General features: G+C 41.6%; 1 protein-coding gene across 1 annotated transcript; it reads left to right on the forward strand.

Annotated features, from left to right (window-relative positions):
* The first annotated feature begins 2,799 nt into the window (after positions 1–2,799).
* On the forward strand, positions 2,800–25,458 carry LOC146660518 (neuronal migration protein doublecortin-like). The gene is made up of 7 exons (XM_085420425.1): positions 2,800–2,955; positions 6,713–7,138; positions 9,460–9,800; positions 18,824–18,926; positions 21,497–21,586; positions 23,828–23,925; positions 24,053–25,458. The coding sequence occupies exons 2-7, from the start codon at positions 6,775–6,777 to the stop codon at positions 24,107–24,109; spliced, it is 1,053 nt and encodes a 350-aa protein (XP_085276551.1). The 5' UTR covers positions 2,800–2,955; positions 6,713–6,774; the 3' UTR covers positions 24,110–25,458.
* Positions 25,459–26,442: the final 984 nt, after the last annotated feature.

The following is a 26,442-nucleotide window of genomic DNA, read 5'->3' on the forward strand; positions in this document are numbered from 1 at the left end:
TTCTGCCTGAGGGGAGAGGAATAGACGACAAAGACACCGAAGTCTGCTGTGAGAAGAGTCAACTTCTTTTGTTGGCTCTTTAAAAAAAACAGAGACCTGTTATTCATTTGTCTTTTCATTTAACACAGTGGGATACTTAACAGTGTGTTTTTTTGCATCAATTTGAACATGGCTGCCACAGTATAAAAAAGGCCATCCTTATTTGCAGGCCTAATTAACATCCTGATGCCTTGAGCAGTTAAATTCCCACATGCAAACATGCACATGAATGTCTAATCGAGTCAGAATCTACATAAAAAGGCTGAAATCCGAATCTACAAAATTTGACTGTACTCTACAGTATGTTAAGCTGATTATGACTCATTTTCTATCTACATCCAAAATCCAGTGCAAGTTAGATTGAAAGAATGCACTCAGTTGCCTTTTAAACTATAAAATGGAATAATATAACCCAAGATTTGATAACTCATGAGTAGAACAGGATTTGAAAAACAGAACTTTGAGACATTTAGGCTCATAAAGAAGAAAATATGGTGTAGGAGCGCTCAGACTGATTTTTAGCGAACCTGGAGGTGTTAAAAATTTAATGCTGTTCAGGCATTATTGGAAAAATGCCGTTCGTGGAACTCTATACGCTTGTTTTGTGGCCTACTTTTGAGCCCCAGAAGTCATCTCTGGTCCATAAATTTCAGAACAATGGTGCACATTTGTTATGTGAAGTTTGGCTCGATATTACATTTATTCCTGTTGGGAGTATTAAGTGACAACTCTAAAGCGCTGCAGCTCACCTTTCCCCTGTTTATGGTGTTAGCTATGAAGCCTCTACTAGGCCAACAGAGTTTTCAGTGATATTGATACGGCACCAACATAACTGGCACAAAGATTTAAAAATAAAATCATAGCAACTTTCATAGCCACAAGGGTTAAAACCGTTTACTTGCCAACTAATATCGTTGTGAAACAGAGTGGCTTTGCCCACTGTTCTTCCTTTGTGCAAAGAGAAACAGGATGAGCATTGCCAGATATACAAAATGACCTCGAGCAGGCCGCTAGTGTGAATGTACTGACCAAACAATCAGAAACAGACTACACGAGGGTGGCCTGAGAGGCTGACTCTAGTGTTCCCTGTGCTCACAGCCCAGCAAGTTGGAGCCTGATGGGAATTCGCTATAGAATACCAGGGTGAACCTGAGCACATGTGACAGACGTGAAAGGGTCTAGAGAAGCTGTGGAGAACGCTATGTCGCCTGTAACATCATTCAGCATGACCGGTTTGGTGGAGGTCAATGATGGTCTGGGGATGCATATCCATAGAGGGATGCACATAACTCTACAGGCTAGGCATCAGCATCCTGACTGCAATTAAACATCAGGATGAAATTCTTGGACCTATTTTCAGACTTTACAATGGTGCAGTCAGTTCTGGGTTTCTCCTGGTCCATAAAAAGGCAGGGCCTCAAGTGGTGAGAGTATCCAGACAGTTTCTAGAGGAGGAAGGAAATGACACCACTGACTGGTTTCCATGCTCACCTGACCTAAATCCAATAGAACACCTCTGGGACGTTATGGTTAGTTTGCCAAGAGGTTGCACCTTAGAGCTCAGTGATGCCCTGATCCAGATCCACGAGGAGATCGATTAGGATACCATCCATTGTGAACTTAGGAGCATGATGTTGCCAGGCATGCGTACATGACAATGTCAGGAAGGCCGTACAAACTCCCGAGTACCATTTTTGAGTTGTTGCAATGACATTTCTGCAATATGGAGTCGCCTTCTGCTCTATGCAATGTCTTTAAAATCAGCTCTCTGTAGGTTGATAATTTTCATTTCCATCAAACCACGTGGCATCCTTTCATTCCTAACACATTAACAAGTACACATCACTACAGATATGCAGCATGATTTTTCCCACTGAGATCAGCTGCGGTTTCAAAGTAATTTTTATTTATTTATTTATTTTTTGTTGTCGAGCAGCAAAGTAACTGCTTTCTGCAGCACGAGTTCCTCTTTGTTTGACAGCATGATTTCTGTGTAACATTGCATCGCACAAACTGCCTCATAAGCAAAGTCAAACTTTTGTTCCATTAGGGTCAACGTACCCATTATCAGGTATTTTATTTTTCCTGTTTCCACTAGAGCAAACACGCAACTGAAAAGTAGAATTCAAGTCAGAAAACAATCACCTTCCATTGAAGCTGTGGGAAATGTTCACAATGCACATGTTCTGCAAGAAAGCAAGTTGGCTGAATGCAAGCCGCCCTTTTGAACATGGGCAGTCTTGATGTTTAATCAACTTCTGGGATACTAATATACAGTTCACCGACAATGAAATCCTCCTTTAGGAGAAGACACACACACACAAAAAGCCAAATACAATCACTGCGAGTTAGTCAAGCTTTTATCTGCTCCTGACAAAGAGCTCCACCAGACCAAAGGCATCAGACTGTGGTTTGTCTGAAAGGGACGCACTCGTGATGCCTTAGCTTCAGCTCTCACAGTTCACTCACAGAAAGCCACAATCTTCAAAATAAAACAAATAGCTGAAATTCTTACAGGAAAAAATTAAATAAAAAAGAATAAGTTTTCTTCTCCCATCTTAACAGAAAGATCTGCCTCACACATCACATGATAAAAGCCGCTTTCATCTTTCAACCATGACTTGTAAATAATCCCCACCTTTAATTCTTGCTCATTTGCTCGTTAGAACTACCTTTGGTGACCCTGATGGGAGCTCCACCCCAGCCCACACTGACTGGCACCTACAGTTTTTTTCCTCAGTGGGCGGATCCACTGCTCTTTAGGACCCAGTGGCTGCTCGATTCAAGCAAGGAGTGACTCCGGCACTCAGACGGAAACAGACAAAGGCGAGGGGAGAGACGGCGTGCCGCTATCCTGCAGCATCGACTCACACACTCACATCCACTCCCCCACACACTCCGCAATCAGCGACGCAGGTGAGTCCGCTACTGGGTGGGATAATCAGCAGACTTCAGTGATTTTTAAAGAAAGTATATATTACATTGCAGTGATTTTGACTCTCAGGGGGCAACTTTGAATATCACTGTATTATTTTATTTTTTTGCATTTTGGAAGGGGATTATATCAGGCTTTTTTTTTTTTTTTTTTTTAGATTTAGGCTTGAGCAGGTGGATTGTGGCGTTCACACGCCCAACCCTCCCCTTTCATTTCAAGCAGAACTTGCATTTTAAGCTGCTGTCTCTGCCATGTGGCCACACGCCATCCATCATAAATGAAAAGAGTAGTGTCATGAAACTTTTCCTTTCGTGGCTCTTATTTTTCATTCTCTCTTTTTTAATACCTACCTTTCCGTGTGTTGGTGTGAGACATACCGCACGCAGATCAATTTTCCTGACGCGGACTGGAGAGTCATAATGTGGTGCTGGTTTGTCAGGAGTGTGTGTGGGTGTGGGTGGCTCAGTCAGGAACACAGAACCAGACAAATATATCAATGACACCACACAATGATACCGCAGTGCTGCCTGATGTCCAGGTTTGCGCTTAATTTGGAAGTGGGGAAAGCGCGCATATTTTTAACCAGATTTATTGATTGATAACGTCAAGTGTGTCAGCCACAAAGAGAGGTGATCTTTAAACAGTCGTGTCCGTGCAGATTAACACTAAAAAGCTGTGGGAGGATGTATTTTCTGGACTTGAGCAGGAGACTGAGCCGGCTGCAGCAGGAGCAGCAGCGATGGTGATGTCACTCTGAAGGCAGGCACCCCGTTTGAGACAATGGACTGTCCTAGTGGTTGCTTTTCTGGGGAAGGGTCACTGCTCGCTCTGCTTATTAGTGCAGCAGATGGGCTTGAAACCTGGCCTTTGTCAGCTAAGGAGCACCCAGTCCACAGAAGTCCCTCCCCTGTCAGTGTGCTTATCATAAAACACCAGTCAGCAGATCAGCCAAAGGTTAGCATGCTTGGTGGGGAAAGGGGGGTGTCGACCTGCCACATGGATGGGTGGTGATCTCTTCCACCCCCCGTTTGTCAGTATGGTTATACTATATACAGTGCTGTAATCATGTGGTACTAAAAGAGGCAGGATAGTGGAGGATTATGGGCTGTGACATTGTGTCATTCACCAGTTTGTGTGCATGTTTTGACTAATTGGTTTAGGCCTTCTTAACATTAGCACCAAGGCTGGATATATGTTTGCAATGAATATCACAGCACAACAGCTTGTTGTTAAAAGGTGGGGCCTCAAATTTTTATTGTTTTCCAAGCTGCTTCCTTTTTTTTTTTTTTTTCTTTCTTTCTTCATTTTCATATAACCATGTTGGGTCTACTGAAAGCAGCGAACCGTGTTTTTTGTACATCAGATGACTCGCATGTGAAGAAGGAAGTGAAAAGCTTAGTTTTAGTTTGAGAATTTTGCAAAACAATGACACCTAAAATTTCATATCCTCACTACATCCACTGAAACACTCCCTGATGATTTGGAGGACCTCCGCCTCATATTACGGCGCAAGATTGACTTTCAGTGGCAGAAGATGCCAAATGAATTCTGTCTTCAGTGACTTGAAAAATGTCAAAGTCAAATCTTGAGTTGTTAAAATGCCACTCGGAGTGGAGTTGTGTTCAAAGACCAGTGACCTTTCAGTCAATAATGACAAGTCCTGTGAGGATATCGGGGCCCGTAGAAGTGACAGAAATGTGACACTTCACATTTGTGCTATTCGGCTCGGTCTCGTCAAATATGTTTTTAAAAAGAATACTCTCCTTTAAAGTTTAAATTGGGGAGACATTGCTCATAGATCGGGGCTTTAAACTTTGCACTTCCCCTTTCATGTGAATGGGTGTGGGCGTTTGATGGGTGTCTGTGTGTCAGTTGTTGAAAAAGTATCAGTTTGAAGATGCTCTTCAATGAGTTTTTGTGGCTTTGGCAAGTTTATTTGTGGTCATCAGGTGGAAGATTAACTAGCAGACTACTACTTTTGCTATAAAACCTTGGGCAGTCAACCTCCATAGAATAAGCATTTTTTTTTTTGAGTTGTTGAGCCGTATAATTTCCTTGTGATTCCGTTGATGTCATTGATATCTCAGATATCTAATAGGACAATATACAAGTTGACATCATCATTATTTCCAAAACCTTTTGTGTTAGTGGTTAGCTTACTGATTCATCACTTACTGATTCATCTGGCCAAGTGAGACAGCTGCACAGAGGTGTCTGTAGGCGGACTTCAGAAGAAGAGGGGGAGCTATCATGTGCTACATGCCACATAAAGCAGTGTGGTAACAGTCAGTGAGACGTACTGCTGCACACTCACTGCATCTGGAGTATTTTAGGGTCATACTATTTTATGTGTAGAAATTCAAAGAGTCTGCACTAACATTTTAAAAATCATTTTTAAAATGTTAATGCATGCGTGACAAAGTTTTAGTTTGACATGCAGGATTGATGACCAGCGGTTTTAGTACGTGTAGCTTTAAATGCACCGGTTGGCCACGCCTCTTTCAGGAAGAATGGTGTGCCGGCTGTTGCCATGGATACCTTGGCTAAAACAAGGCAGTACCAATATGGCTGCTATGCAATTAATTTAAGTGAATGTGAGAAAGCGTCCCGTTGCTGCTGTGTCTGAGTGACTATTTTCTGTGTAAATATAACCTGCAGCTGTCTCTGAATTATTTGCATTGTTTGTTTTTCCTTTTAGATATCATGATTAAATCAGGGTTTTAGCTGCGCACAGTGCCAGCTTTGGAAATGGCTTATAAATGACAGCTGGTTAACATGAAGCCTTAATGTGCTCCGTGTGTCATAATGATGTAATGCTCATTATGTTGTTTAACTACAAAAAAGGAAAATGATTTAAATGAGAGCAGCTTTATTGAAATAGTTGATGTGAGGACAGTCTAGGAGAGAAGAAAACGGAGGCAAACATTAGCCTGTTAGCTGTGCTCCCTGCTAACAGTGGGATAAATACAGGGGCATGAACGTTACTACCAAGATGTCATGCATTAATTTCTCAAATCCCATTTTGAAGCCTCAGCATTATTGTTTCCGCCTTGTTAACGAAGAATGTGTGGTTTCATAAGTCTGAAACATGGTATGACCAAGGTTCTTAAAAACTGACTTGACTTTTCTTCTTTTTTTTAATTTGGTATGACCCAAAATGAGTGTCTAACCCATAAATTCATAGGAAAGTGTTGGTGGAGGTAAAGTCAGAAAGCTGTTTTCTCAAGTCTTTTTGCAACAACAATTATCACCTGGTGGAATTCCGATCGGCATATTTTTCTTTTCTTAATTTCTTATAAAACATGTCCATGTTTTTATACTGACTTTATATTGGATACGTGTTTTATACTGCATAAATATCAGGGGAATTAAAAATAGCAAATCCACTGGGTGTTAAGTTCCTCAGATGCCATGAGTGGACACATACTCCTTGTCTTAGAAGCAAACAATTAACGGGCAGTGCCAGGGCAGCACTGTACAAATTTAACTTCAATGACTATTGGTTTCCAGTTTTAATATTAGCGATACAATTGGCTAATCATCTTAATCTCATTCCTGTGCCTAATCCTCACCTAGCTCTGGATTTTGGTTTATTTAGATGCAGATTTATGAATAAGTCACAATCATGGAATTAAATGTTGCTCTGAGTGAAATGTCATGAACATACGACCATTAACCGTTAATACTACTGCAGTATCTGGTGATACATTACAAGCACTTGTTTCCTTCTTTCCCTAGACTCTCTGGAGCTGGTCACCACCCCAACACATCTGTCACGACCACCATAACTTTCAGTCATCATGGAGCTAGACTTTGGACATTTTGATGAGCGAGACAAGGCCTCTCGTACCCCGCGGGGCGGGCGTATGAATGGACTCCCCAGCCCTACTCACAGCGCCCATTGCAGCTTCTACCGCACACGCACTCTGCAGGCCCTCACCAATGAGAAGAAAGCCAAAAAGGTGCGCTTCTATCGCAACGGAGACCGCTTCTTCAAAGGCATCGTGTACGCTGTAGCCAACGACCGATTCCGCACCTTTGATGCCCTCCTGGCCGACTTGACGCGCTCGCTGTCCGACCACATCAATTTGCCACAGGGTGTGCGTTTCATCTTCACTATTGATGGTGCACGCAAGATCACAACCTTGGATGACCTAGAGGAAGGTAAAAATGTTCCAGCAGGACCAAGCAAATGTATGATTTAACACCATGAAATATTGGTGCATTGTAAGGTTTTAGTAAAGGTAGAACCGCTGTGAAAAGGTGGGCCCTCAAGATACCCGCCAGTTTCTTTGCTGAGAAGTATTAGAAAGAAACATAAAACTTGCAGTTTTTTGAGATTACAAGTCTAATCTGTTCAGTCTAGACTTCTCTAATCTCCCATATGATGTATTAAATTCTAGGCTAAAGAGTTGTGTTTATGCAGTTGACTGACATCGGTCTACTTTTTTGGTAGTTGGGCAGTTTTGTTTGACAGAAGTTGTTTAAAACATTTTTTTTTCTTTTGACAAAGGCAAAAAAACCGAGACAAATGGGGAAATGCAGTGAAAGAGCCAATCTGTTTTAAACATCCACATGCATGCTCTTTCATTTCTTAAATGTAAATTGTATTTTAGCATCTTGCTGTTGGGGAATTCCTGTTGCAGCTAATAAAGCTGAAAGTGGGTCTTCTGTCTTGATCTTAATGGGATTCAGTGTTGAGTTTAGACTCTCAGAGGGCTTCCTTCTGTACTTTAAAGTTGGATCTTTACACTCAGCATGAGAGAGCAGTTTGTTAATTGAAATCATTAGGATCTCATCATTGAAGAAACCACCAGCCACATTTCTTTATGCATATTTATTAAACCTTTCCCACAGTACCCATAGCAACAGTGAGAAGAAATCCAAATAAATTGAAGTTACACCTTTTTATGATTTTTGGATTTTTCTGATTCAGCAGTCACGATTATTATAGCTACTGTAAGAATCTGGGGAGCTGTTCAGCTTGCATTTCTGTCTGATAGCTGGAGTAGTGTAGACACCCTTAAGAGCAGCTGCCACCGTGATTGCTCTTGTTCCATTTGGCACCAGAACACCGACTAGGACAAGAAGTGATTCATTTGCCTCCAAAAATTTATGTAGTGAAAGTTGCCAAACATGGTGACTGAAGGAAATCTTCGCTCGACATCAAACCGGATGATCCATGTGTTGACCTGCTTGTCGCAAATTGCTGTTCCAGTCAAATTGTCGCTTATTTGCAGCAGCCTGAAGCTGAATTTGCGACATGGGATGTGTCAGAGGGATAATGCAATTTGAAAAGGGGGAAAGTCAGATGGATGAAGTGAGAGCAACGATATTAGTTAAATGCTGCTTAAACCCCAGTCCTGTCTCCCCCCCCCCTTCTTTTTTTTGAATGAGGGTTTCTCAGGTATAATATTTAGAAAGTAAAACATCCCAGATTTTTTTTTTTTTTTTTTTTTTTTTTTTTTTTTTCTTTCTTTCTTCTCCCCTCTTTCTCTCCACTCGCACACAGACTTGACTTTGCGAGATTCCTTTAAGGCTGCTGAGGGATGAGGTAGACAGGGTGAGTTTTGGGTAAAGCTGGAAGATAAACTGCAGCTTAATTTGTCTAAAATGAGGTGATCATCTCTGCCGCTTGAGCTGCTTAGGAAAGATAGGAGTGTGTGTGTGTGTGTATTATCTTTGTGTATATGTGTGTCGAGCAGGGGTGCAGAGTTAGCACTGTGGGTGGCGGGGCTATTTCATTGTGCTTCCTTTTGTGAGATATAATTAATTGTTCAATCTCCTCTGCACAGTGTAATCCCATTTTGTTCCTCTTGTCTCTTCTGCAATTTCTCCACATTTGGCCTAATTGTTGCCTTCTGGATTGCCTCCTTTTTGCCAGATTTTTTTTTTTCTTCCCCTCCCTCTGTCCCCCAGCAGCCTTTTGTCTTTAAAGTCTAGCTTGCAGTGAAAACTATGAACTGATGATGACTACAGCAGATATTTTAGGAAAATGTGGCAATCATTCGGTATATGAAGAGCAATCATTGACACATGGTTATTAAACAGTCTACATTTATCTTATTACCTCAGGTTTCAAAGCAAGGACTGATCCAAAGTGGTAAAGCATGAAACAAGTTTGTTTCCATACTGAGTGGAGAGGGGTTAATTCTAATGGTATTTGTCGTAATGGTGCTACCATCTCAGTAAAATGGGGTAAGTTTGTGGCAATCCAGTGATCCAAATTTTGCAAATATTCATGGCAACGCAGCCTGGTGGTTCAAAGCCTGTCTGTGAACTTCAAACAAGACCTCAGCAGCCATGCTAATGTCTATAAAGTGATTTTCAGTCATTTTAAAAACCTTTTCTTCCCTCCTACTAGTCTTGAAAGTTCCTGAAGGTTCAAATCTTTGAGTAGAGAGACGCTGCGGGACTCTCAGGTGCCAAAGTTGAATAATATGCGTGTTACGACACACTAACCCAATTTCTCTTTGACTCTGCAGGGGAAAGCTATGTTTGCGCATCAGAGAACTTCTACAAGAAAGTTGACTACACAAAGAACGTCAACCCCAACTGGTCTGTGAATGTAAAGGCCTCAGCAAGCCAGAAGAACATGCAGTCCTTAGCTGCCAAGGCTGCCGGTGAGTCCAGGGAGACCAAGGACTTTATTCGACCCAAGCTCGTAACGGTCATGCGTAGCGGCGTGAAGCCACGCAAAGCTGTCCGCTTCCTGCTCAATAAGAAGACCGCACACTCCTTTGAGCAGGTGCTCACTGACATCACGGAGGCCATTAAACTGGAGAGTGGCGTGGTTAAGAGGATCTACACTCTGGATGGCAAGCAGGTATTGTCACTTTACGCCGTGATATAAAGTTATTGGCTCACACGTGCTGCTGAAAATCTGACTTTACAGCATGTGATGTGCATATGAAAATGTCTAACCTGCTAAAATTCAAATGAACCATGCTGCGGATGGAGTTCTATGTCTGCATTTGTTTAATTTGGGATAGAGCCCTCTGTTTGAGAAATAAGTGAAATAAAGGCAGTACAGTACTGTATGTAAACGAAGTCTCACAATAGGAAAATTTGTGGTCGGATTGACGACAGTGTGTCATTCATACATCTGCCCCCACACAGGCAGTGATGAACGGGATCAAGAGAAAGCAGGAAGCAGAATAATTAGCTTAGAAATGTAAAAAACCAGACAAAACGATCTTGTTGCCTCATCAGTGGTTTCCTTTTAACTCCAATGACTTTCAAAAGTGACACAAGATGCCCACAAAATCCTATTGTTCTGTCATAACCTCAGCCAACAATGACTTAGTCGCTCCATGAGAACTCCAAGCGTCTGTGGGAACAACCTTTGTATGACCTTCGCTGTCAGCAGTTTGTCTTCAGACTTTTTTTCTCTGATGCTACCTAGTCACCTGTGTTGTGGTCAGAGACATTAGAGTCTTGCCTGCCAACCTTTTGTTGCTCAGCTGGTTTTAGGCCACTGGTATTTCTGAGTCCCATCTGGCTTTGAAAAGCTTAAAAGTCCTGCGGAGTTCTGATGTCTTCCCACTATAGTGTGCAAAAAGGGCTCGGCCCTGTATTGTTGCCATTTTGTTCCCATTCGGAGGCAAACATTGTGACACCGAATGACCATTGTTCGAACAACCAGTCAAGACATCCTCTCGTGCTTGGAAGAATGATTCCAGAATGAAAGTGCTGACATTCATCTGTTCTAATTTTAAGATAAATGCTTGACATCCTTACTGGCCAAGAGGTTGCCTTATTTTCTGAATTTTTGTATTTTACCCGTTTGGTTAAATTTCTACCCTTACAGCACATGTGTAGGGTAAAAATGCAGGTATAGACAAACCTGCACAGTAACAGGATTACTAGTCTATCATCTCAAAGTCTGCAATGTTGGTCTTTTTATATGACTAGCTCAGTTTGTCAAACCAGGTAAAATTATCAGCCATTTGTTGATCTTGAACCCAACTGGCTGCCGATTGTGGGAGAATCCATTAGACTGGGACATGGTCACTGTACCAATATTATATTTAAGTCTATCTATTTCACATATATACTAGTTTACCGAGCTGCCGTTTTTAACGATATGAATTTACCTAAAACCAAGAAAAATGTCCGCATGAGACGCCCACACGCACATTTTAATATTGCCTAAAAGTCGTTCCCTGGGGATGCTATTGTTTACTCGACACACCAGCTAAGCTAAAAGGACATACCGGTAATATATTATTCATGCTCACACTTTATTGGGATACTTTTAAAGCGCAGCCGCAACCATACAGCATCACCCAGCTGTAAGGCTGTGGAAAGGTTTGAGATGATGCACTTAACTAATTCCTTAATATCAAGAGATGTCACTGTAAAGGTGTGTGTGTGGCATTACAAAAAAGGTTGGCTATGGAGAGGATTGTGCTTTCAGATTTGTCTGCAGAGGTGACCTTTTTGACTTTATTAAACCGTAATAGTATAACTGATCTTGCTTTTCTCATGATAACGTTACTCCTGTATACCTGTGAGTTCCAGACTAGTGTGAAGCGCTGCAAATTGGCAGATGCAGGGATGAGGAACGTGTGTGTGCATCTGTTCCTCAATCCTCTCTTTGATATGGTTAAATGTTTGCCTATTCTTAGGCGCAAACCCTCTTTTCCTGTCTTATTGATTACAAATGCATTACTGACTGGGGTATCTCTTACATGTTGAACTGCCTTTTTCTTTTTGTATTAATAATGCTGGAAAGCGATGCGTCTTGGAGGAGGGGAGGTGTTCTGAAATGATAGATGGGAGGCTATTTGATTTTAATGCTCTGTCCCTTGGGTGCAGTCTGGCCGCCCCGGGTCTTGTACTGGTTTTCTCCCGAAGCTCCTGCTGGAGATGGAAATCACCTTATCCCTCCCCTCCTCCCTCTTCCCTCACACACATGCGTAATGATAAATGAATTGTGGTCACACCATCAACAGCCATCATATTGCAGGCATTCCAATCAGTGCATATTGATTGTGCTGCCATCATGGTAGCTCTAGCTTTTTTTTTTTTTTCACAATTCACGTCTGCTGATCTGTTGCTCCTGCCTGCGACTCCCCGTTTCACATTAATGCACAGAAATGTGAGAAACGCAGTGCACGTTATTATGGCGTCTTTGTGTGCAGAGGCACATTGCAGCTGCTCTGTGGTGGAGGTGATATGGTAGAAGCAATATTGATGCAGTGCCCACCCCTCCCTGACTCTGCGCCGATCCTCCTCTTCCCATTCCGCTGCGATAGCTGCTGGGACTGGTTGCTAGGAGACCACATCCCAGGCACAAAGAGAGCCCAGCTGGTGTGGACCGGTCTGTCAGATACCACATCCTGTAGTGGGTGTGAGAGTTTACTATCAAAGCAACCCTTTAGTATTGAAAATATTAAAAAAAAAAAGACCACATGTCATGTTTATTTTACCTGCTTGCATTCCATCATTGGGTGTGACTTGTGTGAGCACACTCTAGCGTGTGTGTATGTATGTGCGTTTTTTTTTTATCAGCTCTGCTGGTGCCCAAAATTTGAGAAGGCGTTGCAGGTTGTCTTCCTGGCATTTTTAAAATGGCTGCTTTTCATGCTTTGACGTTCCTCTTTTCCTTAATGGACTCTGCAGACAGCCCGCTCGCCCCTCTTTGCAAGTGCTGTGAACAAAATCACTCCCATTTTTCCCTCAAATGCTGCTGCTTGCAGCCCAATCAGGAAGGGTGGGGCCAGTGGCTTCAGGATTACCATTCTTACAGCAAATTAGAATCATTTTATTTGCACTGATGGGGGGGCTAATTATTCCCTGAGTCTATGGAGGGGGAAAAAAAAGTGCATTACTTCATTTGCCCTCACTGCTTCTACATCAGGTTGGAGAGCGTCTAATTGCTGGCAGCCATTTTGTATTCTTTCCTCTTTGATAGAGGTGTCTGCAGAGGAGACTGGCTCTGATTTGCATTTAAGATTCACTGCTTGCTCATTTGAATTGCACTTAAGAAAAGGTTATCGTCTAACAGACGCCATAATCAAATATCATTTGTGAAACGTCTTGATGATGCATTGTGCTGCTGTGTCGTTTTGTCCTGGTGCATTATCACAAGTCTGGAGCAGAGCAGAGAGCTTTAACAGATTTGAGTGTTTAATATTAAGACTCGGGTTGGGATCTTTAGTTTTTAAGGTTTGCTTGAGATTAAGAGAAAGTAAGATGTGACTGAGGAAGTATTCAATTAAAAAATCCTCTTTTCTGAGGCTGCATTGCATTTATGACCGAATCAGTCACAGGCAGAAAATCAGCTTTTCTTTTTGCATTGACAGTAATTTCATGTTTTTTTTTTTGTTTTTGTTTTTAACATTTAAAATGAATTTGTTAAACAATCAGAGGGGGAGGGGGATGGATGCTTCAGGCACAAGGTCGCGCTGTTATTGTCAGAGAACAAAAGATTCCAGTTCACTTTAGCGGTTAATAACTATGGTAACAAATTATTCACTGAATTAATAGACGGATGTATGCTCGGGTTCAAAGCTTCTTAACGACTAAAATACATCTGCTACCGGGCAAGAAAAGCCTGCTTTTCCCTGGTTATCAGTGCTCTAGCAGTGTCTGCTTTTGCCATACTGCAGAAGCAGTTGTCATGGCAATAAGCTCCACCGTGATGGATTCAGTTTGTGACAATGGTTGTAATGCGCTGAGTGTGCTCTTTACGCTGGGTCTTACCTGCCCTGTCCTCTAGTCCTCATCCGTCAAAAGCTCACTGCATTTGCGTGCACGCAAATGCAGCTAAACTGAGTCAAGCAGACAGGCAGGGTGACGGAGGGGCGTGGTCCCTCGTGATGAAGCACTGCAAGCAGACATAGAGGGAATAAGCATACATGTACAAGCTTCTAACAGCCCCACTTTCATGCAATGAGCACCACATCAACAAGTGAGCATGACCTGGGGGAGAAGAGGAGGAAGCACTGTTTAATAATGTTAAGGCCACATCAGTCAGCTAAATGGAAAGCCTGCTTCCGTGGGGTCGAGAGGGGTGGGGTTAAAACGGCATCAGGCACCAGCTGGTCCCCATGACTGTGCAGATATCTGTGCCTAACTGGCTCATCTGTGCTCCAAATGCATCCAGAGCACCTACGATAACGCACAAGCAGTACGCTGGTGCATGAAGGTCATAGATGGGTCAGAAAGGCAACTGGTAGCAGTTTCCTGTAAAGCAATTACTGATGTCCAAATGCACCCCCCCTTTTTTTTTTCTTTCTTTTTCAATTTACTAAATTTGTCCTGAAATTCTCAGTACCTGAGCTGCTGCTGTCCTAAAAGATAATCTGATGTGCTGCTTTTTTATACTTGTCTGAAATGAATAAACTGGAGAGTGTGTATTTTGGAGGAATATTCCACTCAGTGCAGAGGTACTGATATTGATCAGGTCTGTGTGCTCAGTGAAGAGACTGTGGGCGTTTTTACCCATAGGCTGAAAAAAGCAAGGTCCTTTTTTTTTTTTTTTTTTTTTTTTTTTCTCTCCTTAGGCTGATATGAGAATACTTTGCAGAGCACATCAGATGTGTGTAATCAGTTACGCACTACTCTATTCCAGTGTTTAACCTTCTGTTGACTCATTAAAGCTTATGTTCAGTCGTTACTGTTCGTAAGGTGAGTAGTGGTTAGTGAAATTGTTGGAATGCAGCACTGAGTAGCTTTACTTTTGCACTGACAGGAATTATTGTGACTATTTTTACAAATGGATGGATGCAAGTCTTTGTGAATCATTTCTGCTCAGACTGCAGCTGAATGGCCGAGCTGAAGTCAATATTAACCAGCTGTCCTTAAAAGAAAAGGGGGGGGGGGGGAAGACAAAGGATGCATAGCTTTGTTTGAAAATGCTCCCTGCTGCTTTGCACAAAGGCATTTTAGTTGCACCTGAAACAAGAATGTGTAGCATGCCATATGCTGGAAAGCTGAGGGTACAGACTACCTCCAGTTGTGGTAAAGGGTGGCTCTGATCCTGTGCAAGTACAGCACTTATTTTGCTATGTTATTAATATCAGTCGTGTTTTATGACAATGGCTAAAACTGTTATCCTACAGTGCTTTTTCCAAATAGTTTCATAGAGATCGTATTGTGCTGCACATATGGAGCCAAATTTCTCAAATTACCTCTGAGAGGTAAAACTACTGTTCACCCCAGGAGGTTTCTGTTTTGCAGAAATTAAGTACCGTGGTTCCACCCACTTCTTAATTGGCATTGGGGAACTGAAGACCATCATCCAGTTAAAGGGCGTTTGCCCTTGCCAAGTTGGGTTAAAGAAACTCTGAATAATTCAGTCGCTGTTATTGGAGGTTCCCTACATGCTTGCTGGTGGGTTTTGTTTTTTTTTTTTTTTTCTTCCCTTTTTCCTGGGGGTCATGTGGACCTGACAGCTGGTGAGGCAGAGATTAGGGATGGGCTTGGTGGGACAGAGGGTGGAGGGCACCTGGAGTCTGTAAAGAGCCAGTTTTTCAGAAAAAATACGCCCATATCATCCCAGTAAATGCAGAGATGGGTACACTCACCCTGACATGTGCAGTACAAGCGTAATATGTATAAATGCAGTATGACAGCACTTTTGATCCATTTAAGTAAAATGGCATCAGGTCGGCTCATTGTCCTCCTCACGGACCCCTTTGCCAGATGGGTGAGGTTGACCTTCTCAGATCGAGGGAGGATGCTTCCTAACCTAAGCGCTCCCAAGCCGGCATGTGCCTTCCTCATTCATGCCATGTTTCTAAATGGACTCTGACATTTTACATTTGATCTAATCACATGCAGAGCAGTTTTTTGTTTGTTTGTTTTTTCCTCACAAATTTCTGCCAACTGTACAAACTTATCAGGCCAATTTTATGGCGTGTTAGTCACTATTAATACACAACAGGCTTGCTGACTTTGACGCAAGATGGAGGTTTGGGCAGAGTTTGACACTGTAATCATACAATGTGGATTTAGGACTTTGAAAACATTTAAAAGTCCAAAGCTCTTGATAGGAAATTTGGTGGGTTTTTGGGTGTTTTTTACTATGGAAGCTTGAACGTAAGGCTAATTTCCTTTCAGCCTCTGATAAGAGAACGGGTGAGGAGTTTAGCTTTGGAAGCCAGTATGAGTTAAATTTCTTTGCAGCAGTACAATTGTTCAGACATTTCAATGTTTAATCCCATTCAGTATCTTTTGTTTTGAAGCATTCATACTGAATTCTCCCATCAGAGATTAGACATGTTGTTGGAAGTTAAAGTGGTCTTGCGTGCCAGGCAGCCAGAATCTTAAATTTAAGTAGCGATCTGTTAAAGAATAAAGTAGCAGACTATAGGATTAAAACATTATCCCTTTAATCATCTCTGTTCCTAAAGCTATTAAAAACATGCAGTAGCGTCTACCCACCCACGCTGTTTCGGCCCATTTTCATCTCCTTTCCTCCACCCACTCGCCTTAAGGGTAGAAAGAACACCTACTAATGCTTCCATATTATGATTAACTGTCAGGTGCCCTTCTTGCCATACAACAGTTTAACCTAATGAAAGTAGTATGTATGTATCCAATTTCCTGATAACGAACACTAAAGAGAACCCAAGTGTGTAGCCTGTAAATTAGCCCCAGCTGAAAAACCAATTAGGTTTTGATCCCTGGAGTCGAAGCACCATCTCTGTACCTCGGCAGGGCTCTGAAAGGCCCGTGATGGGGGGGGGAAATATTGTGGGGCACAGAGGAGGGTACAGCTGTTGGATGCCACGCCAACAAGTCACCACCACACACTTTTAGCTTGTCTAGCAGGACGGAGAACCAACATTGCAGCTGCTGGGGTGGTGAGATCCCAAATTATCCAGAGCTCATAGTTTGAATGTGTATCACAGTGGCAACCCATGATGCATCTTGACCCTGGCATGGGCCCCAACATGGGGCTGTTTTTCAGCATGTGGATCTCTAAACAGTCTTGCGTTGGTGAAAACTGACGTGCTTTTAAATAAAAAAAAAAAAAAAAAAGCAAATTCCATCTTTAAATAAAGGGCAAGTTATCTGTAGTTCACTTGTAGTAGTGCTTTGATCCTATAATTCTAAACGAGAAGGAAGAGATTTCAACAGGTGTTGAAAGGCAGAGTGGAAATTTGACTGATATGCTTTGTAACAGATCTCATCAGCACAAGAAAGAAGAGCAGTGTTTAGCTTGAATGGCTTTAATAGGCGTGTCTGAGCTGGTAACAGAGTCCGTATAATGGAGAACGGGGGAGAAGGTGTGGCACAAAGACATCTGTCCATACAGTAAGCCATATTGTGTCAACAGCTGCTTTAGAGTGAAAAGACCCCGGGGAAGGAAGTCGAATCATTTAAACATTACAGTAAAGGTGTAACATTGTCATCTGTCTGGGGTTTTTTGTGCCTTTTGTGTTAATGTTTTGTTACATGAATCTAAAGGTATGTAAACAAGACGAGCAAAACACACAGGTCTGCTACAACCTGAAGATCGGAAGTTTTTATTTAGTGATTTCATTCACGTAAACCGGAGTGTGTGTGTGTGTGTGTTTTCATTTAGCATATCTAACATACAGTGATAGACATTTGAGCTGGCAGTCCTCTTGGCAAACTCATAATCGTAGCTTCTATAGTAAGATTCTGATTTTCAGTTGGCCTTTTAAACGTTACTTTTGCTAGTGACATGCTCCTAACCTAGATCCGTCAGTCTTTTATTCAGATTAAAACACCTCCGCAACTGCCGGATTTGTGCAGCTATTTCTGCTCCTTGGAGAAGAAAAATATGAAGGACTTGGTGGTCCCTGAAACTTTCCTTGTCACTAGAATCGGGTACAGATTTGCGTGTGGGTTTTTTTTTTTTTTTTTTTTTTTAAATATGTTGGATGGATTGCCATTATGGCATGTACTCCTATTAACTCCAGGATAAATGGAGGGAACAGGAGTACAATTGAGAATGTCTTTATATTTTATGTATGGGCAGTGGATCAATATTCAGTTGAACACATTGGTGCAATGAAAGGGGCTAAATGCCTGAGCCTCCATGCTTTCTCATTCTGCTGTACCTTTATTGCTAATTAACTAGGTTAGCATGCTAGCTGCTCTTAGTTTAGCTCAAAGCACTGTTGTGCCTGAGTGTGTTCAGTAAAGTATTTTCTATTGTCTGTGCGTTCGAATCAGTGTTTTCCTAGAGGACAGTATCACCCACTTGACAGCTCCTGTATGTGGTCAACCATCAATGGTAATTGCGCAACAATATAGCAAAGCACGATATAAGATAAACATCATTAAAAGCACATTGAGTTATTTAAAAGGCTGATGGCTGACAGGACAAATTAGTTGGTCTGTGGCCACATCAAAGCAACTTAAACTCTTTAGACAGGCTGGCACGAATCAGCCACGACCATGGACGGTATAAAAGATACATGAGGGTACTCTTTCTATAGTACCTGATGACTTGGAACCACAACTATCGACATCTGGTCAATGTAGGGTTTTGGCTTTATTTTTCTGCCTTGGAATCTTGGTAGTCTTAGTCCTTGTCATAGATTGTAGAAAATATCTAGGCTTTCTTCAAAGGCCTAACCATATACACATGAGGAATGTTATTAAAGCCAAAGCCCATGGATTAGCAGCACACTTTGACTATACCTTGGAATCTGGGACTTGGTCCCAAAGTGAGGTTTTTAATGCCTTCTTTATTTTATAGTTCCTGCATGCTTTCCAATATCAGGTTTGGTATTGTGGAATTAATTTGGGATATTTGAGTCCACAGCCTCTTATGTTTGTAGTAAAACGGTAGAGCCAGTAGACTCTACTTTTATATTTTATATTCCAGTTTCTCAAATTTACTGTATTGTGTCTTAATAGGTCACCTGCCTCCAAGATTTCTTTGGCGATGATGACGTCTTCATTGCATGCGGACCAGAGAAATTCCGCTACGCACAGGACGACTTCTCTTTGGATGAGAATGGTTAGTAAGCATGATTGAATTGGTCTGTTTTGCATCCCATTATGGAATCAACTTAAGCGAGTAGCCACACACTGTAATGCAGCTTGTCGGAGGAGGGGTTGAACAGTTTATGATCTCCCTTTTTTTAAAAAAAAAAGCCACAGTAGTGATCAGTTATCCAGACTCAAGTTTAAAATCCTGCTCCTGACATGTAAGGGCTTTGCTAATCAGCCCCCATCTTATCTTAAAGCCCTCATAGAACCATATCATCCCACTGGAGAACTTTGCTCTCAGACTGAAAGCTTACTTGTGGTTTCTCTAGTGTTTAAAAGTTAAGGCTGAAGGCTCTGCCTCCCATTTAAGGCCCCCTCTTCTGTGGAACCAGCTCCCACTTTGGATTCAAGAGACAAGACACGCTCTCTGTTCTTAAGATTAGGCTTCCTTTTGATAAAGGCTTATAGTTTGGGCTGGATCAGTGTTTTTATATCCTGTCTTCCTCCCCTCAGCCCTGACCAGTCATGGCCGATGGCTGCCCCTCCCTGAGCCTGGTTCTGGTGGAGATTTCTTCCTGTTAAAAGGAGTTTTTCCTTCCCACTGTTGCCAAATGCTTGCTCAAATGGGATCATTGGATTGTTGGGGTTTTCCCTCTAGTATTGTAGGGCTACTTTATAATATTTAGTTTACATGATAAAGCACCTTGAAGCGACTGCTGTTATGATTTGGTGCTATATAAATTAAAAAATACATTGAGACTGAACTATCATGCAGTAATATCAGCTGTATAGAGAGATGACCTGTAACTGCAAATGACGTTAACATATTTGTCCATGAATCCTCTGCACGGCTTCATTTGCACAATTTTATGACCAATTTCTAGAGTTCTTGTGCAAGTTGTGCAAGATGGAATTAACGCTGCACATGAGCATCCAAAAAGTGTACTGTGTGTGTGTGTGTGTGTGTGTGTGTCTACAGAGATGAAGAAATGTATCCTTTTCATCAGGTTTTATTCATGTACAATGCTCTGTGGATGGAATTGTATATGTGTGAGGGAGGCTAAAAAGGAGGCTGAGAGAAGTCTTATCTGCACCCGGCAGCAGGGATGGGAAAAGGCAGGAAAAAGAAGAGCCATTAATCTGTCCTGTGACAGGTTTAGGCCAGCTGATCTGTTGGTGGTGATACTGCTGAGAAGTCAAGGAGAGAAAATATAAAGCCAACCCTCTGAGTTTCTCCCCGCAGACTTGAAATCCCTATTTTTAACAACCTACTTCCACCTAATGTGCTCTCCTCGAAACATTCAGTCTGCCTTTTTATGTTAACGCAGTGCTGATGCAGGGTTCATAACCATCATTATGTTACCTTCGTCTCTTTTCGTTTCTTGTAAGATTCTCGGCAGGATGGAGATGCCGGTTAGTTTATAATGATCTGCGTTCTTTTTCTAACTGTGTACTCCCCCCACTGAACTCGAGCTAAATCATTTCATTCAGCCTATAATAATCTTGGGGCCAATGCTAAATAAAATGGCTGAGTGGCTCAAGCAGGCATTTCTGAGTTGGCTTCAGTGGAGTTGATGAGACTGGCTTCTCTGTGATTCATCACGGTATGGATGGCTGTATCTATAACAAATTATAGAGATCAAGCAGACATTTTTTCAAATTTAAGAATCTGTACGGGCAAGAAAGACACACGACAAATATGCTATGAAATATTTCTTTAACATTTTCTGGGCTGGAGATGACCTTTGAAAGATCTACATGGGAAAAATATATTCAATCACATGATTACTGCTACCAAAATGGATTAATATCGCCCGAGTATTTTTATTTATTTTTTCACACTCCTTATGATAAATATGCCGACTGAAAGGAGTGCATGAGTACCTGCAGGTCTGTTTATGCAGTTGCAACATTAACAAAAGCCAAAAGGGACTCTAACAGACTCTATTCTGCTTTGAGACCACTGAGAAGATTTGACAAGCTGCTAGTCTGAGGTACTGTCAGATGCGTGGTGGCACACCTTGGAAACAATAGCACGTGAATGTGCGCCTGTACCCAACGGTGTGTGAAGGTTGAGAGAGAAGGAGACAAGACAGACGTGGCGAGATCTCAGGAGACGAAGGGAGGACAGATAGTATAATTAGCATCAAAAGTGGAAGAGAGGAGGAAGGGAGGGAAGAGAGCCTGACGGTACAAACAGAGGGGAAGATGCAGCGGGAGGAGTAGCAGTGTCTGGAGTCTGTCTACCCTGATTAATACAGTGACCCAGAATGGACTGCACATTCCTACATGCATGTTGTGTTTATTGTAACACCAAATTGTTGTTGGGGGGGGGAAGAAATGTATCATAATTGATTACACACAATTTTTAAAATGTGAGGTTGGCAACAAAGGAAAAAGCTGCTGGAGGAAAAAAAGGACGTAACAGAAATGAACACGTTGAACTCGAGGCATGAACGGTGGGTTCATGTGGGTTCATTTCAGACATTTTGAAAAACCTTCTACTGGGGAGTATGAGCAGCTCAATTATTCTGTTGGTAGGGGAAAAAATGTTATTCACTACTTTCTTTGTGCTTTTTATTTTCTCTCTCTTTACAGAATGCAGAGTGATGAAGGGACCCAAAGCTCAGCGAGGTTCAGCCAAGAGTCCTGGTCCAATCAAGCGCTGCAAGTCTCCTGCTGAATCGAGTGAGCCCGATACATCTCACCTACACTCTAGCCCTTCCCTTTTTTTAAAAGCAGCCGACCACACCTTAGAAATCAAAGCTGGTGTAAAATTTAAAACAGGGTCTTTTCTGTTTAAGTGAATGAAACTACAAGATGATACTGTAGCAGATTCACGTAACTGATGTTGACCTTTGACTTAATCTGAAAGGAAAAATATGCCATGACATCATTAATCACACCTTTTTTTCTTTAAATATTACCTGAATTTTATTCTGTGTAATTTTGATTAAAAGGCAGTAAATAGTTAAAAACTCAATCTCAGCATAAACTGGGGGCTTTTCTTTGTTGTGGGTCTTCTGAGCTTTAGTATAATCTTTCTGCTGTAGTTTCTTTAAAAGCATGAATAAAACATGAAAAGTAAACAAAGCCAATTTAAACAGCTTTGAGCTGTTTGTTTGACGATCAAGCACTTTTTAACATTTAATAATAACATCCAGGAGGCGAGAGAGCATGGAGGCTCTACAGCTGGTTCACGCTTAAATATTTCATGTGAGGAAAATCGTACCATCGGGTTTACATAGCTTTACCATTCAGCGGCTGAATAGTTTTTATTAAAATCGTCGGCATGATTTAAAACGAGCAAACAAAACAACTTGAGGAATATGGAGTGCTTGCCCCTTCTTTTTTTTCTTTTTCTTCTTCTTCATGTACTGTTGCTGCATTACATAATAGGTGAGGTCTCCTGCTCTCTACAGGTTTCCTCAGTCATTTGGCTGTCATGGATATTTATTGATCACCAATGGTAAATGTCTGGACTCCAACACAGCAGGTGGTGGGCCAGCATCGTGTGGAGGCAGTAAACTATTTACCCATTAAGCACATTTGTAATTCCCGTGAGGCATGAAAGGAAGTGCATATTTATGTCAGTTAATCAATAGTACTGATGAGTTTAATGAAATTAGATTTTCTATGCTTTGGAATGATTGTCGTTTATGCCGTTTGCTATGGCATAACAAGTCTTAACACCTTAATATATTCAAATGAAAAAGCCTTTAAACTAAAACAACCATATAAAACGGATGTTTCCACCCAACAACAGTAATGTTTTGAGTTATGCTTTGAATCCTTAATAGAAACGGATGTTTTAATGTTATGAAAAATTGAACAGTCTCAGGGATTTACTAGGGAATCTGTACACTTTAAAAACGGCGTGATCATAGCAAGACTCGCACTTTACAGAATTCGTGTCCTAATACGGCTCTTTTACAGCAGACTTGGGCAGTATTGAGGTATTACAGTATTTAGAAATCCCAGTACTACTCTTTTTTTTTTTTAATTCATTTGAAATGGAGGATTAGTTTATTCTACCACCAACATCTCTGCTTTTTTTTTTTTTTTCTGCTTCTTTTAACACACATACCATGACATACTGAATAGCAGTTTGTATTAGTGTGCGTTTGCCATTGTGCCAGCGTTAAAGTACACAATGACATGCAGTAATGTGCAATCAAAACAACCACACAATGCGAGGGGTTTTCTGCGGAAGCCGAATAAATATTCCAGATGTAGAAATCTGAGACCCAAACCGTGGCAGTGCGGGCAACTTTCTGTGTTCGTTTGATGTCTTTGGCCCTTTTCACAGCTGAGTGTCTCAAAAATCAGTACATCTAAACACGAGCAGCTCTCCCACACAGACTGAGCAGAGAGTGCAGTTATTTTATTTAAAGAGCCCAGGATAATGGGACTTGTGATTTCTCTGTTTGGCTGTGGGGTTTCTGTCGATCTGCCCGAGTGTTTAAACGAAGCCAGCGGCTTTACAATGAAGCTTTATCCACCTTGTGTTTCCAACAGTCGCTGGCTTAAACTTAGACCGGCCATCTGGCTCAAGCTCTTTTCATCTCTTATAGACAAAAAGTCTTTCAAGCCACTTAACACTCACGGCTACATCACATCACACTGCTCTTAGATATAAACGGTGTTCCACACACACAGAATCCTAGCAACGTCGCGGAGACGCAGAGCGAGTGAATAAAACGTCACCTAACAAACAGAACTTGTCAGCCTCCTAAAACCTGGACCAGCAGGGTCCCTGTACATCACGGCCAAATGAGGCCACAGTTCAGGACTTGCTCTCCTTTTTGCTTCTCTTGCAAACTTTCTAATCCACTCTATTTTTACCTCTTCTACTTCTTTCCCCTCTCCTCCTCCCTCATCCCTCTTTGTCTTCCTCCCCACTCTTTACTTCTGCGTTGGCTCTCCCAGCCAACGGGACGGGCTCCAGCAGCCAGCTGTCCACCCCGATTTCCAAGCATTCCCCCACCTCCACCCCTACCAGTCCAGGCCTCAACAACAAGCAGAAGGTACCCTAACCTCTCCTCCTCTCCTGACCTTTCATCTTGTTGCCTGTTGTCTTTTTGTGTTTTATTTATTTTTTTGCTCTTTAGTTTGAGTTTACAAAAGTAATTGTGCTCCTCTGGATCTCCGCAGGATCTCTACCTGCCCCTATCTCTGGATGATGATGATTCTCTTGGTGAATCAATGTAGACTCCTGGCTCCTGCTGCCACCCTCCCCTCCAGTTTTATTTTTTTTTTCTTTGAGATCAGATACACAGAAGTTTTATACCTCTGCTGCTTTCCACCTTCACTCACAGTGCCACCTGTTTAGCATAACCCACTCTTTGTCTCTTTTTTTAAAGGCCTTAGCCAACAGGGCTACGACACCATTTGCTGCTTGAGAATGGCACAAACAGAACAGAGAAATCATTTTTCTTCTCACAATCAGCTCACTTTTTCCAGGTTTGCTTTTTCTATGTGGGATGGGCACTGTTTCTCAAAGGTTCTCACTGATCACTGTCATACAGATTTCATTATTGAAGGGAAAAAAATCATTTTGAATACATACATTTTTGATAAAGGACGCACCCTAACTTTTAAACATTTCAGTCACAGAATTCCAAGCAGCAAATGGGTATTTTTAGGGGTGTTGGTCAGAAATGACAAAACTTTTGTATCACTTATCGTATTTGTGATGTTCCTCCGTGTCCTTCTGCCCTCTAAGTGAAAGGTTTCTTGTCAGAGGAAGTCTGTTAAGCCAGTTTTAGTCTTTCTAACCTGCTGTAAATACTGTGTATAGCTATCCATCATAACATCTCGCCCAATGTCCATTGCTGTGCTTCCGTAATGTCACTACAATGTCTAGCATTCGCTTAACATGATACAGGGTACGGTCAAAGTAAAGTGGGACAAAAAAATACAATGAAGTCCCCTTGACAGAGGACGTGTGGGATGCAGTCCTGACTGCGCCTCCTTAATAACATTTCATATTGCCGGCTTGATATATGTAATAACGAAGATCTAAAACCCTCAACCTCACATTTTTTAATTGCTGTTCATCTCATCCAATCAGGCGCAGGGACGATTATGTAAAGAAAAGGCATCCCACGCCTCTTTAAGTTGGCCGGTCCTCTGTTTTGACCTTCTATACAGACAGTAGGCTTTACATGCTGCATAACACCCCCCCCCCCCCCCCTGTGTTTTTTAGATTGTCACAAGCGGCAGCACATGATGTTGTTTTGAAGGACCTAACTGTGCATAAAAACAACCAAAGGAAGATCCAACAGGCCCTTCTGAAGGAAGAAAAAAAGCCAATGCACATCCAGTATACAGTTTTTATCGACAGTCTGAAGAATCCCTTTTTAAAACCAGTTTATCACATCTTACAGTGTACTTATTAGAAGTGATTTCACAGCAAGTAGTGGTGACATTTTTATAGTTTGAAATGATAAATAAAAATAAAGGTCTCAAAGCCAAAGTATTCTTTTTTTTTTTTTTTTTTTTTTTTTTTTTTTGACCAAGACTTATAAAATAAAAAAGAAATAAAAAAAAAAAAAAAAGGTGGGAGTATTTCATTTTAAGCAATTTAAAATAAAAATATTGTGGAAGAAGCACACCTGGAGTTTTATGCATGTTACCTTTGAAAAGCATCCAAATATGTCATGCTTAAATCATGCTCATCTGAGGCGGTTAGTTTTATCAGGGCGCTAACGGTAGTGGGATATCTCCCTTTTTCTTGCATGGCTCAGCATAGTTCTCCAATTAAGAGGGGAGGAGTGATGAAAACATAAGTTGTCTAAATCGATGTGTGGGTTTTAAATTTTTATAAAGTTTAATTTATATTGAGGGTACTTGTGTAGGACTTATTTCCTAGTTTTCCTTGCTCACGTGAGCTCTAAACACCCCCCCCCCCCCCAAGCTTTTGTGTGCAATCTTTTATTTCTGTCGCCATATTCCCTTTTTCTATCACTTGGACTCGCATCGTATGTCAAGCAAATCTACTGAAAGGGGGTTTTCTCAGATTTTTGCAGGGAATCGAGCCTGAGAAATCTCTAAATTGGACTATGGTGAAGCACAAAGCAGGGAGCTACTTATTCACCACAGCAACAGACACTTTACTGCCTACTTGCCAGCATTACAAGGTGTGACTACAACCAATTTCTCAATATACAGATGACGTGCTGCATATGTAGCATTCTTTTAAATTAATATCTATGCATTTGGAATCGAGAATGGTTTTAAAAAAAAAAAAAAATCAGTTTGGTTTTTCTTTCTGTACATGGCTTTTTTTTTTTTTTTTTTTTTTTTTTTTTTTTTTAAATAACCTTAACAACAAACGAACAAAACCCCGACATTTCCGTGTAGTTATTCTATTGTGACAAAGCGGCACTCCCAAAGTTGCACATCTTTGGAGTGATTTGGTGCCTGCCCTGTAGATGAGCTTTAAATAGCAGCTTTGTAATGGGCTAAAGCAACACTATCTGGTGCTGTGTCCTACACTCTTTCTCCTGCAGGGAGTGCTGTTAAACCAGCAAAACAGCTAC

Source organism: Rhamphochromis longiceps, linkage group LG10, assembly GCF_057381845.1.
Source record: "Rhamphochromis longiceps isolate RC_006_pf linkage group LG10, R_longiceps_female_GT1.1, whole genome shotgun sequence".
Taxonomy (NCBI): domain Eukaryota; kingdom Metazoa; phylum Chordata; class Actinopteri; order Cichliformes; family Cichlidae; genus Rhamphochromis; species Rhamphochromis longiceps.

Excerpts from the sequence above, each read along its gene's own strand:
- LOC146660518 (XM_085420425.1), top strand. The coding sequence starts at position 6,775 with ATGGAGCTAGACTTTGGACATTTTGATGAGCGAGACAAGGCCTCTCGT. Across the intron at positions 7,139-9,459 it reads CTTGGATGACCTAGAGGAAG|GGGAAAGCTATGTTTGCGCA; the intron begins GTAAAAATGTTC and ends TTGACTCTGCAG. Across the intron at positions 18,927-21,496 it reads CTTCTCTTTGGATGAGAATG|AATGCAGAGTGATGAAGGGA; the intron begins GTTAGTAAGCAT and ends CTCTCTTTACAG.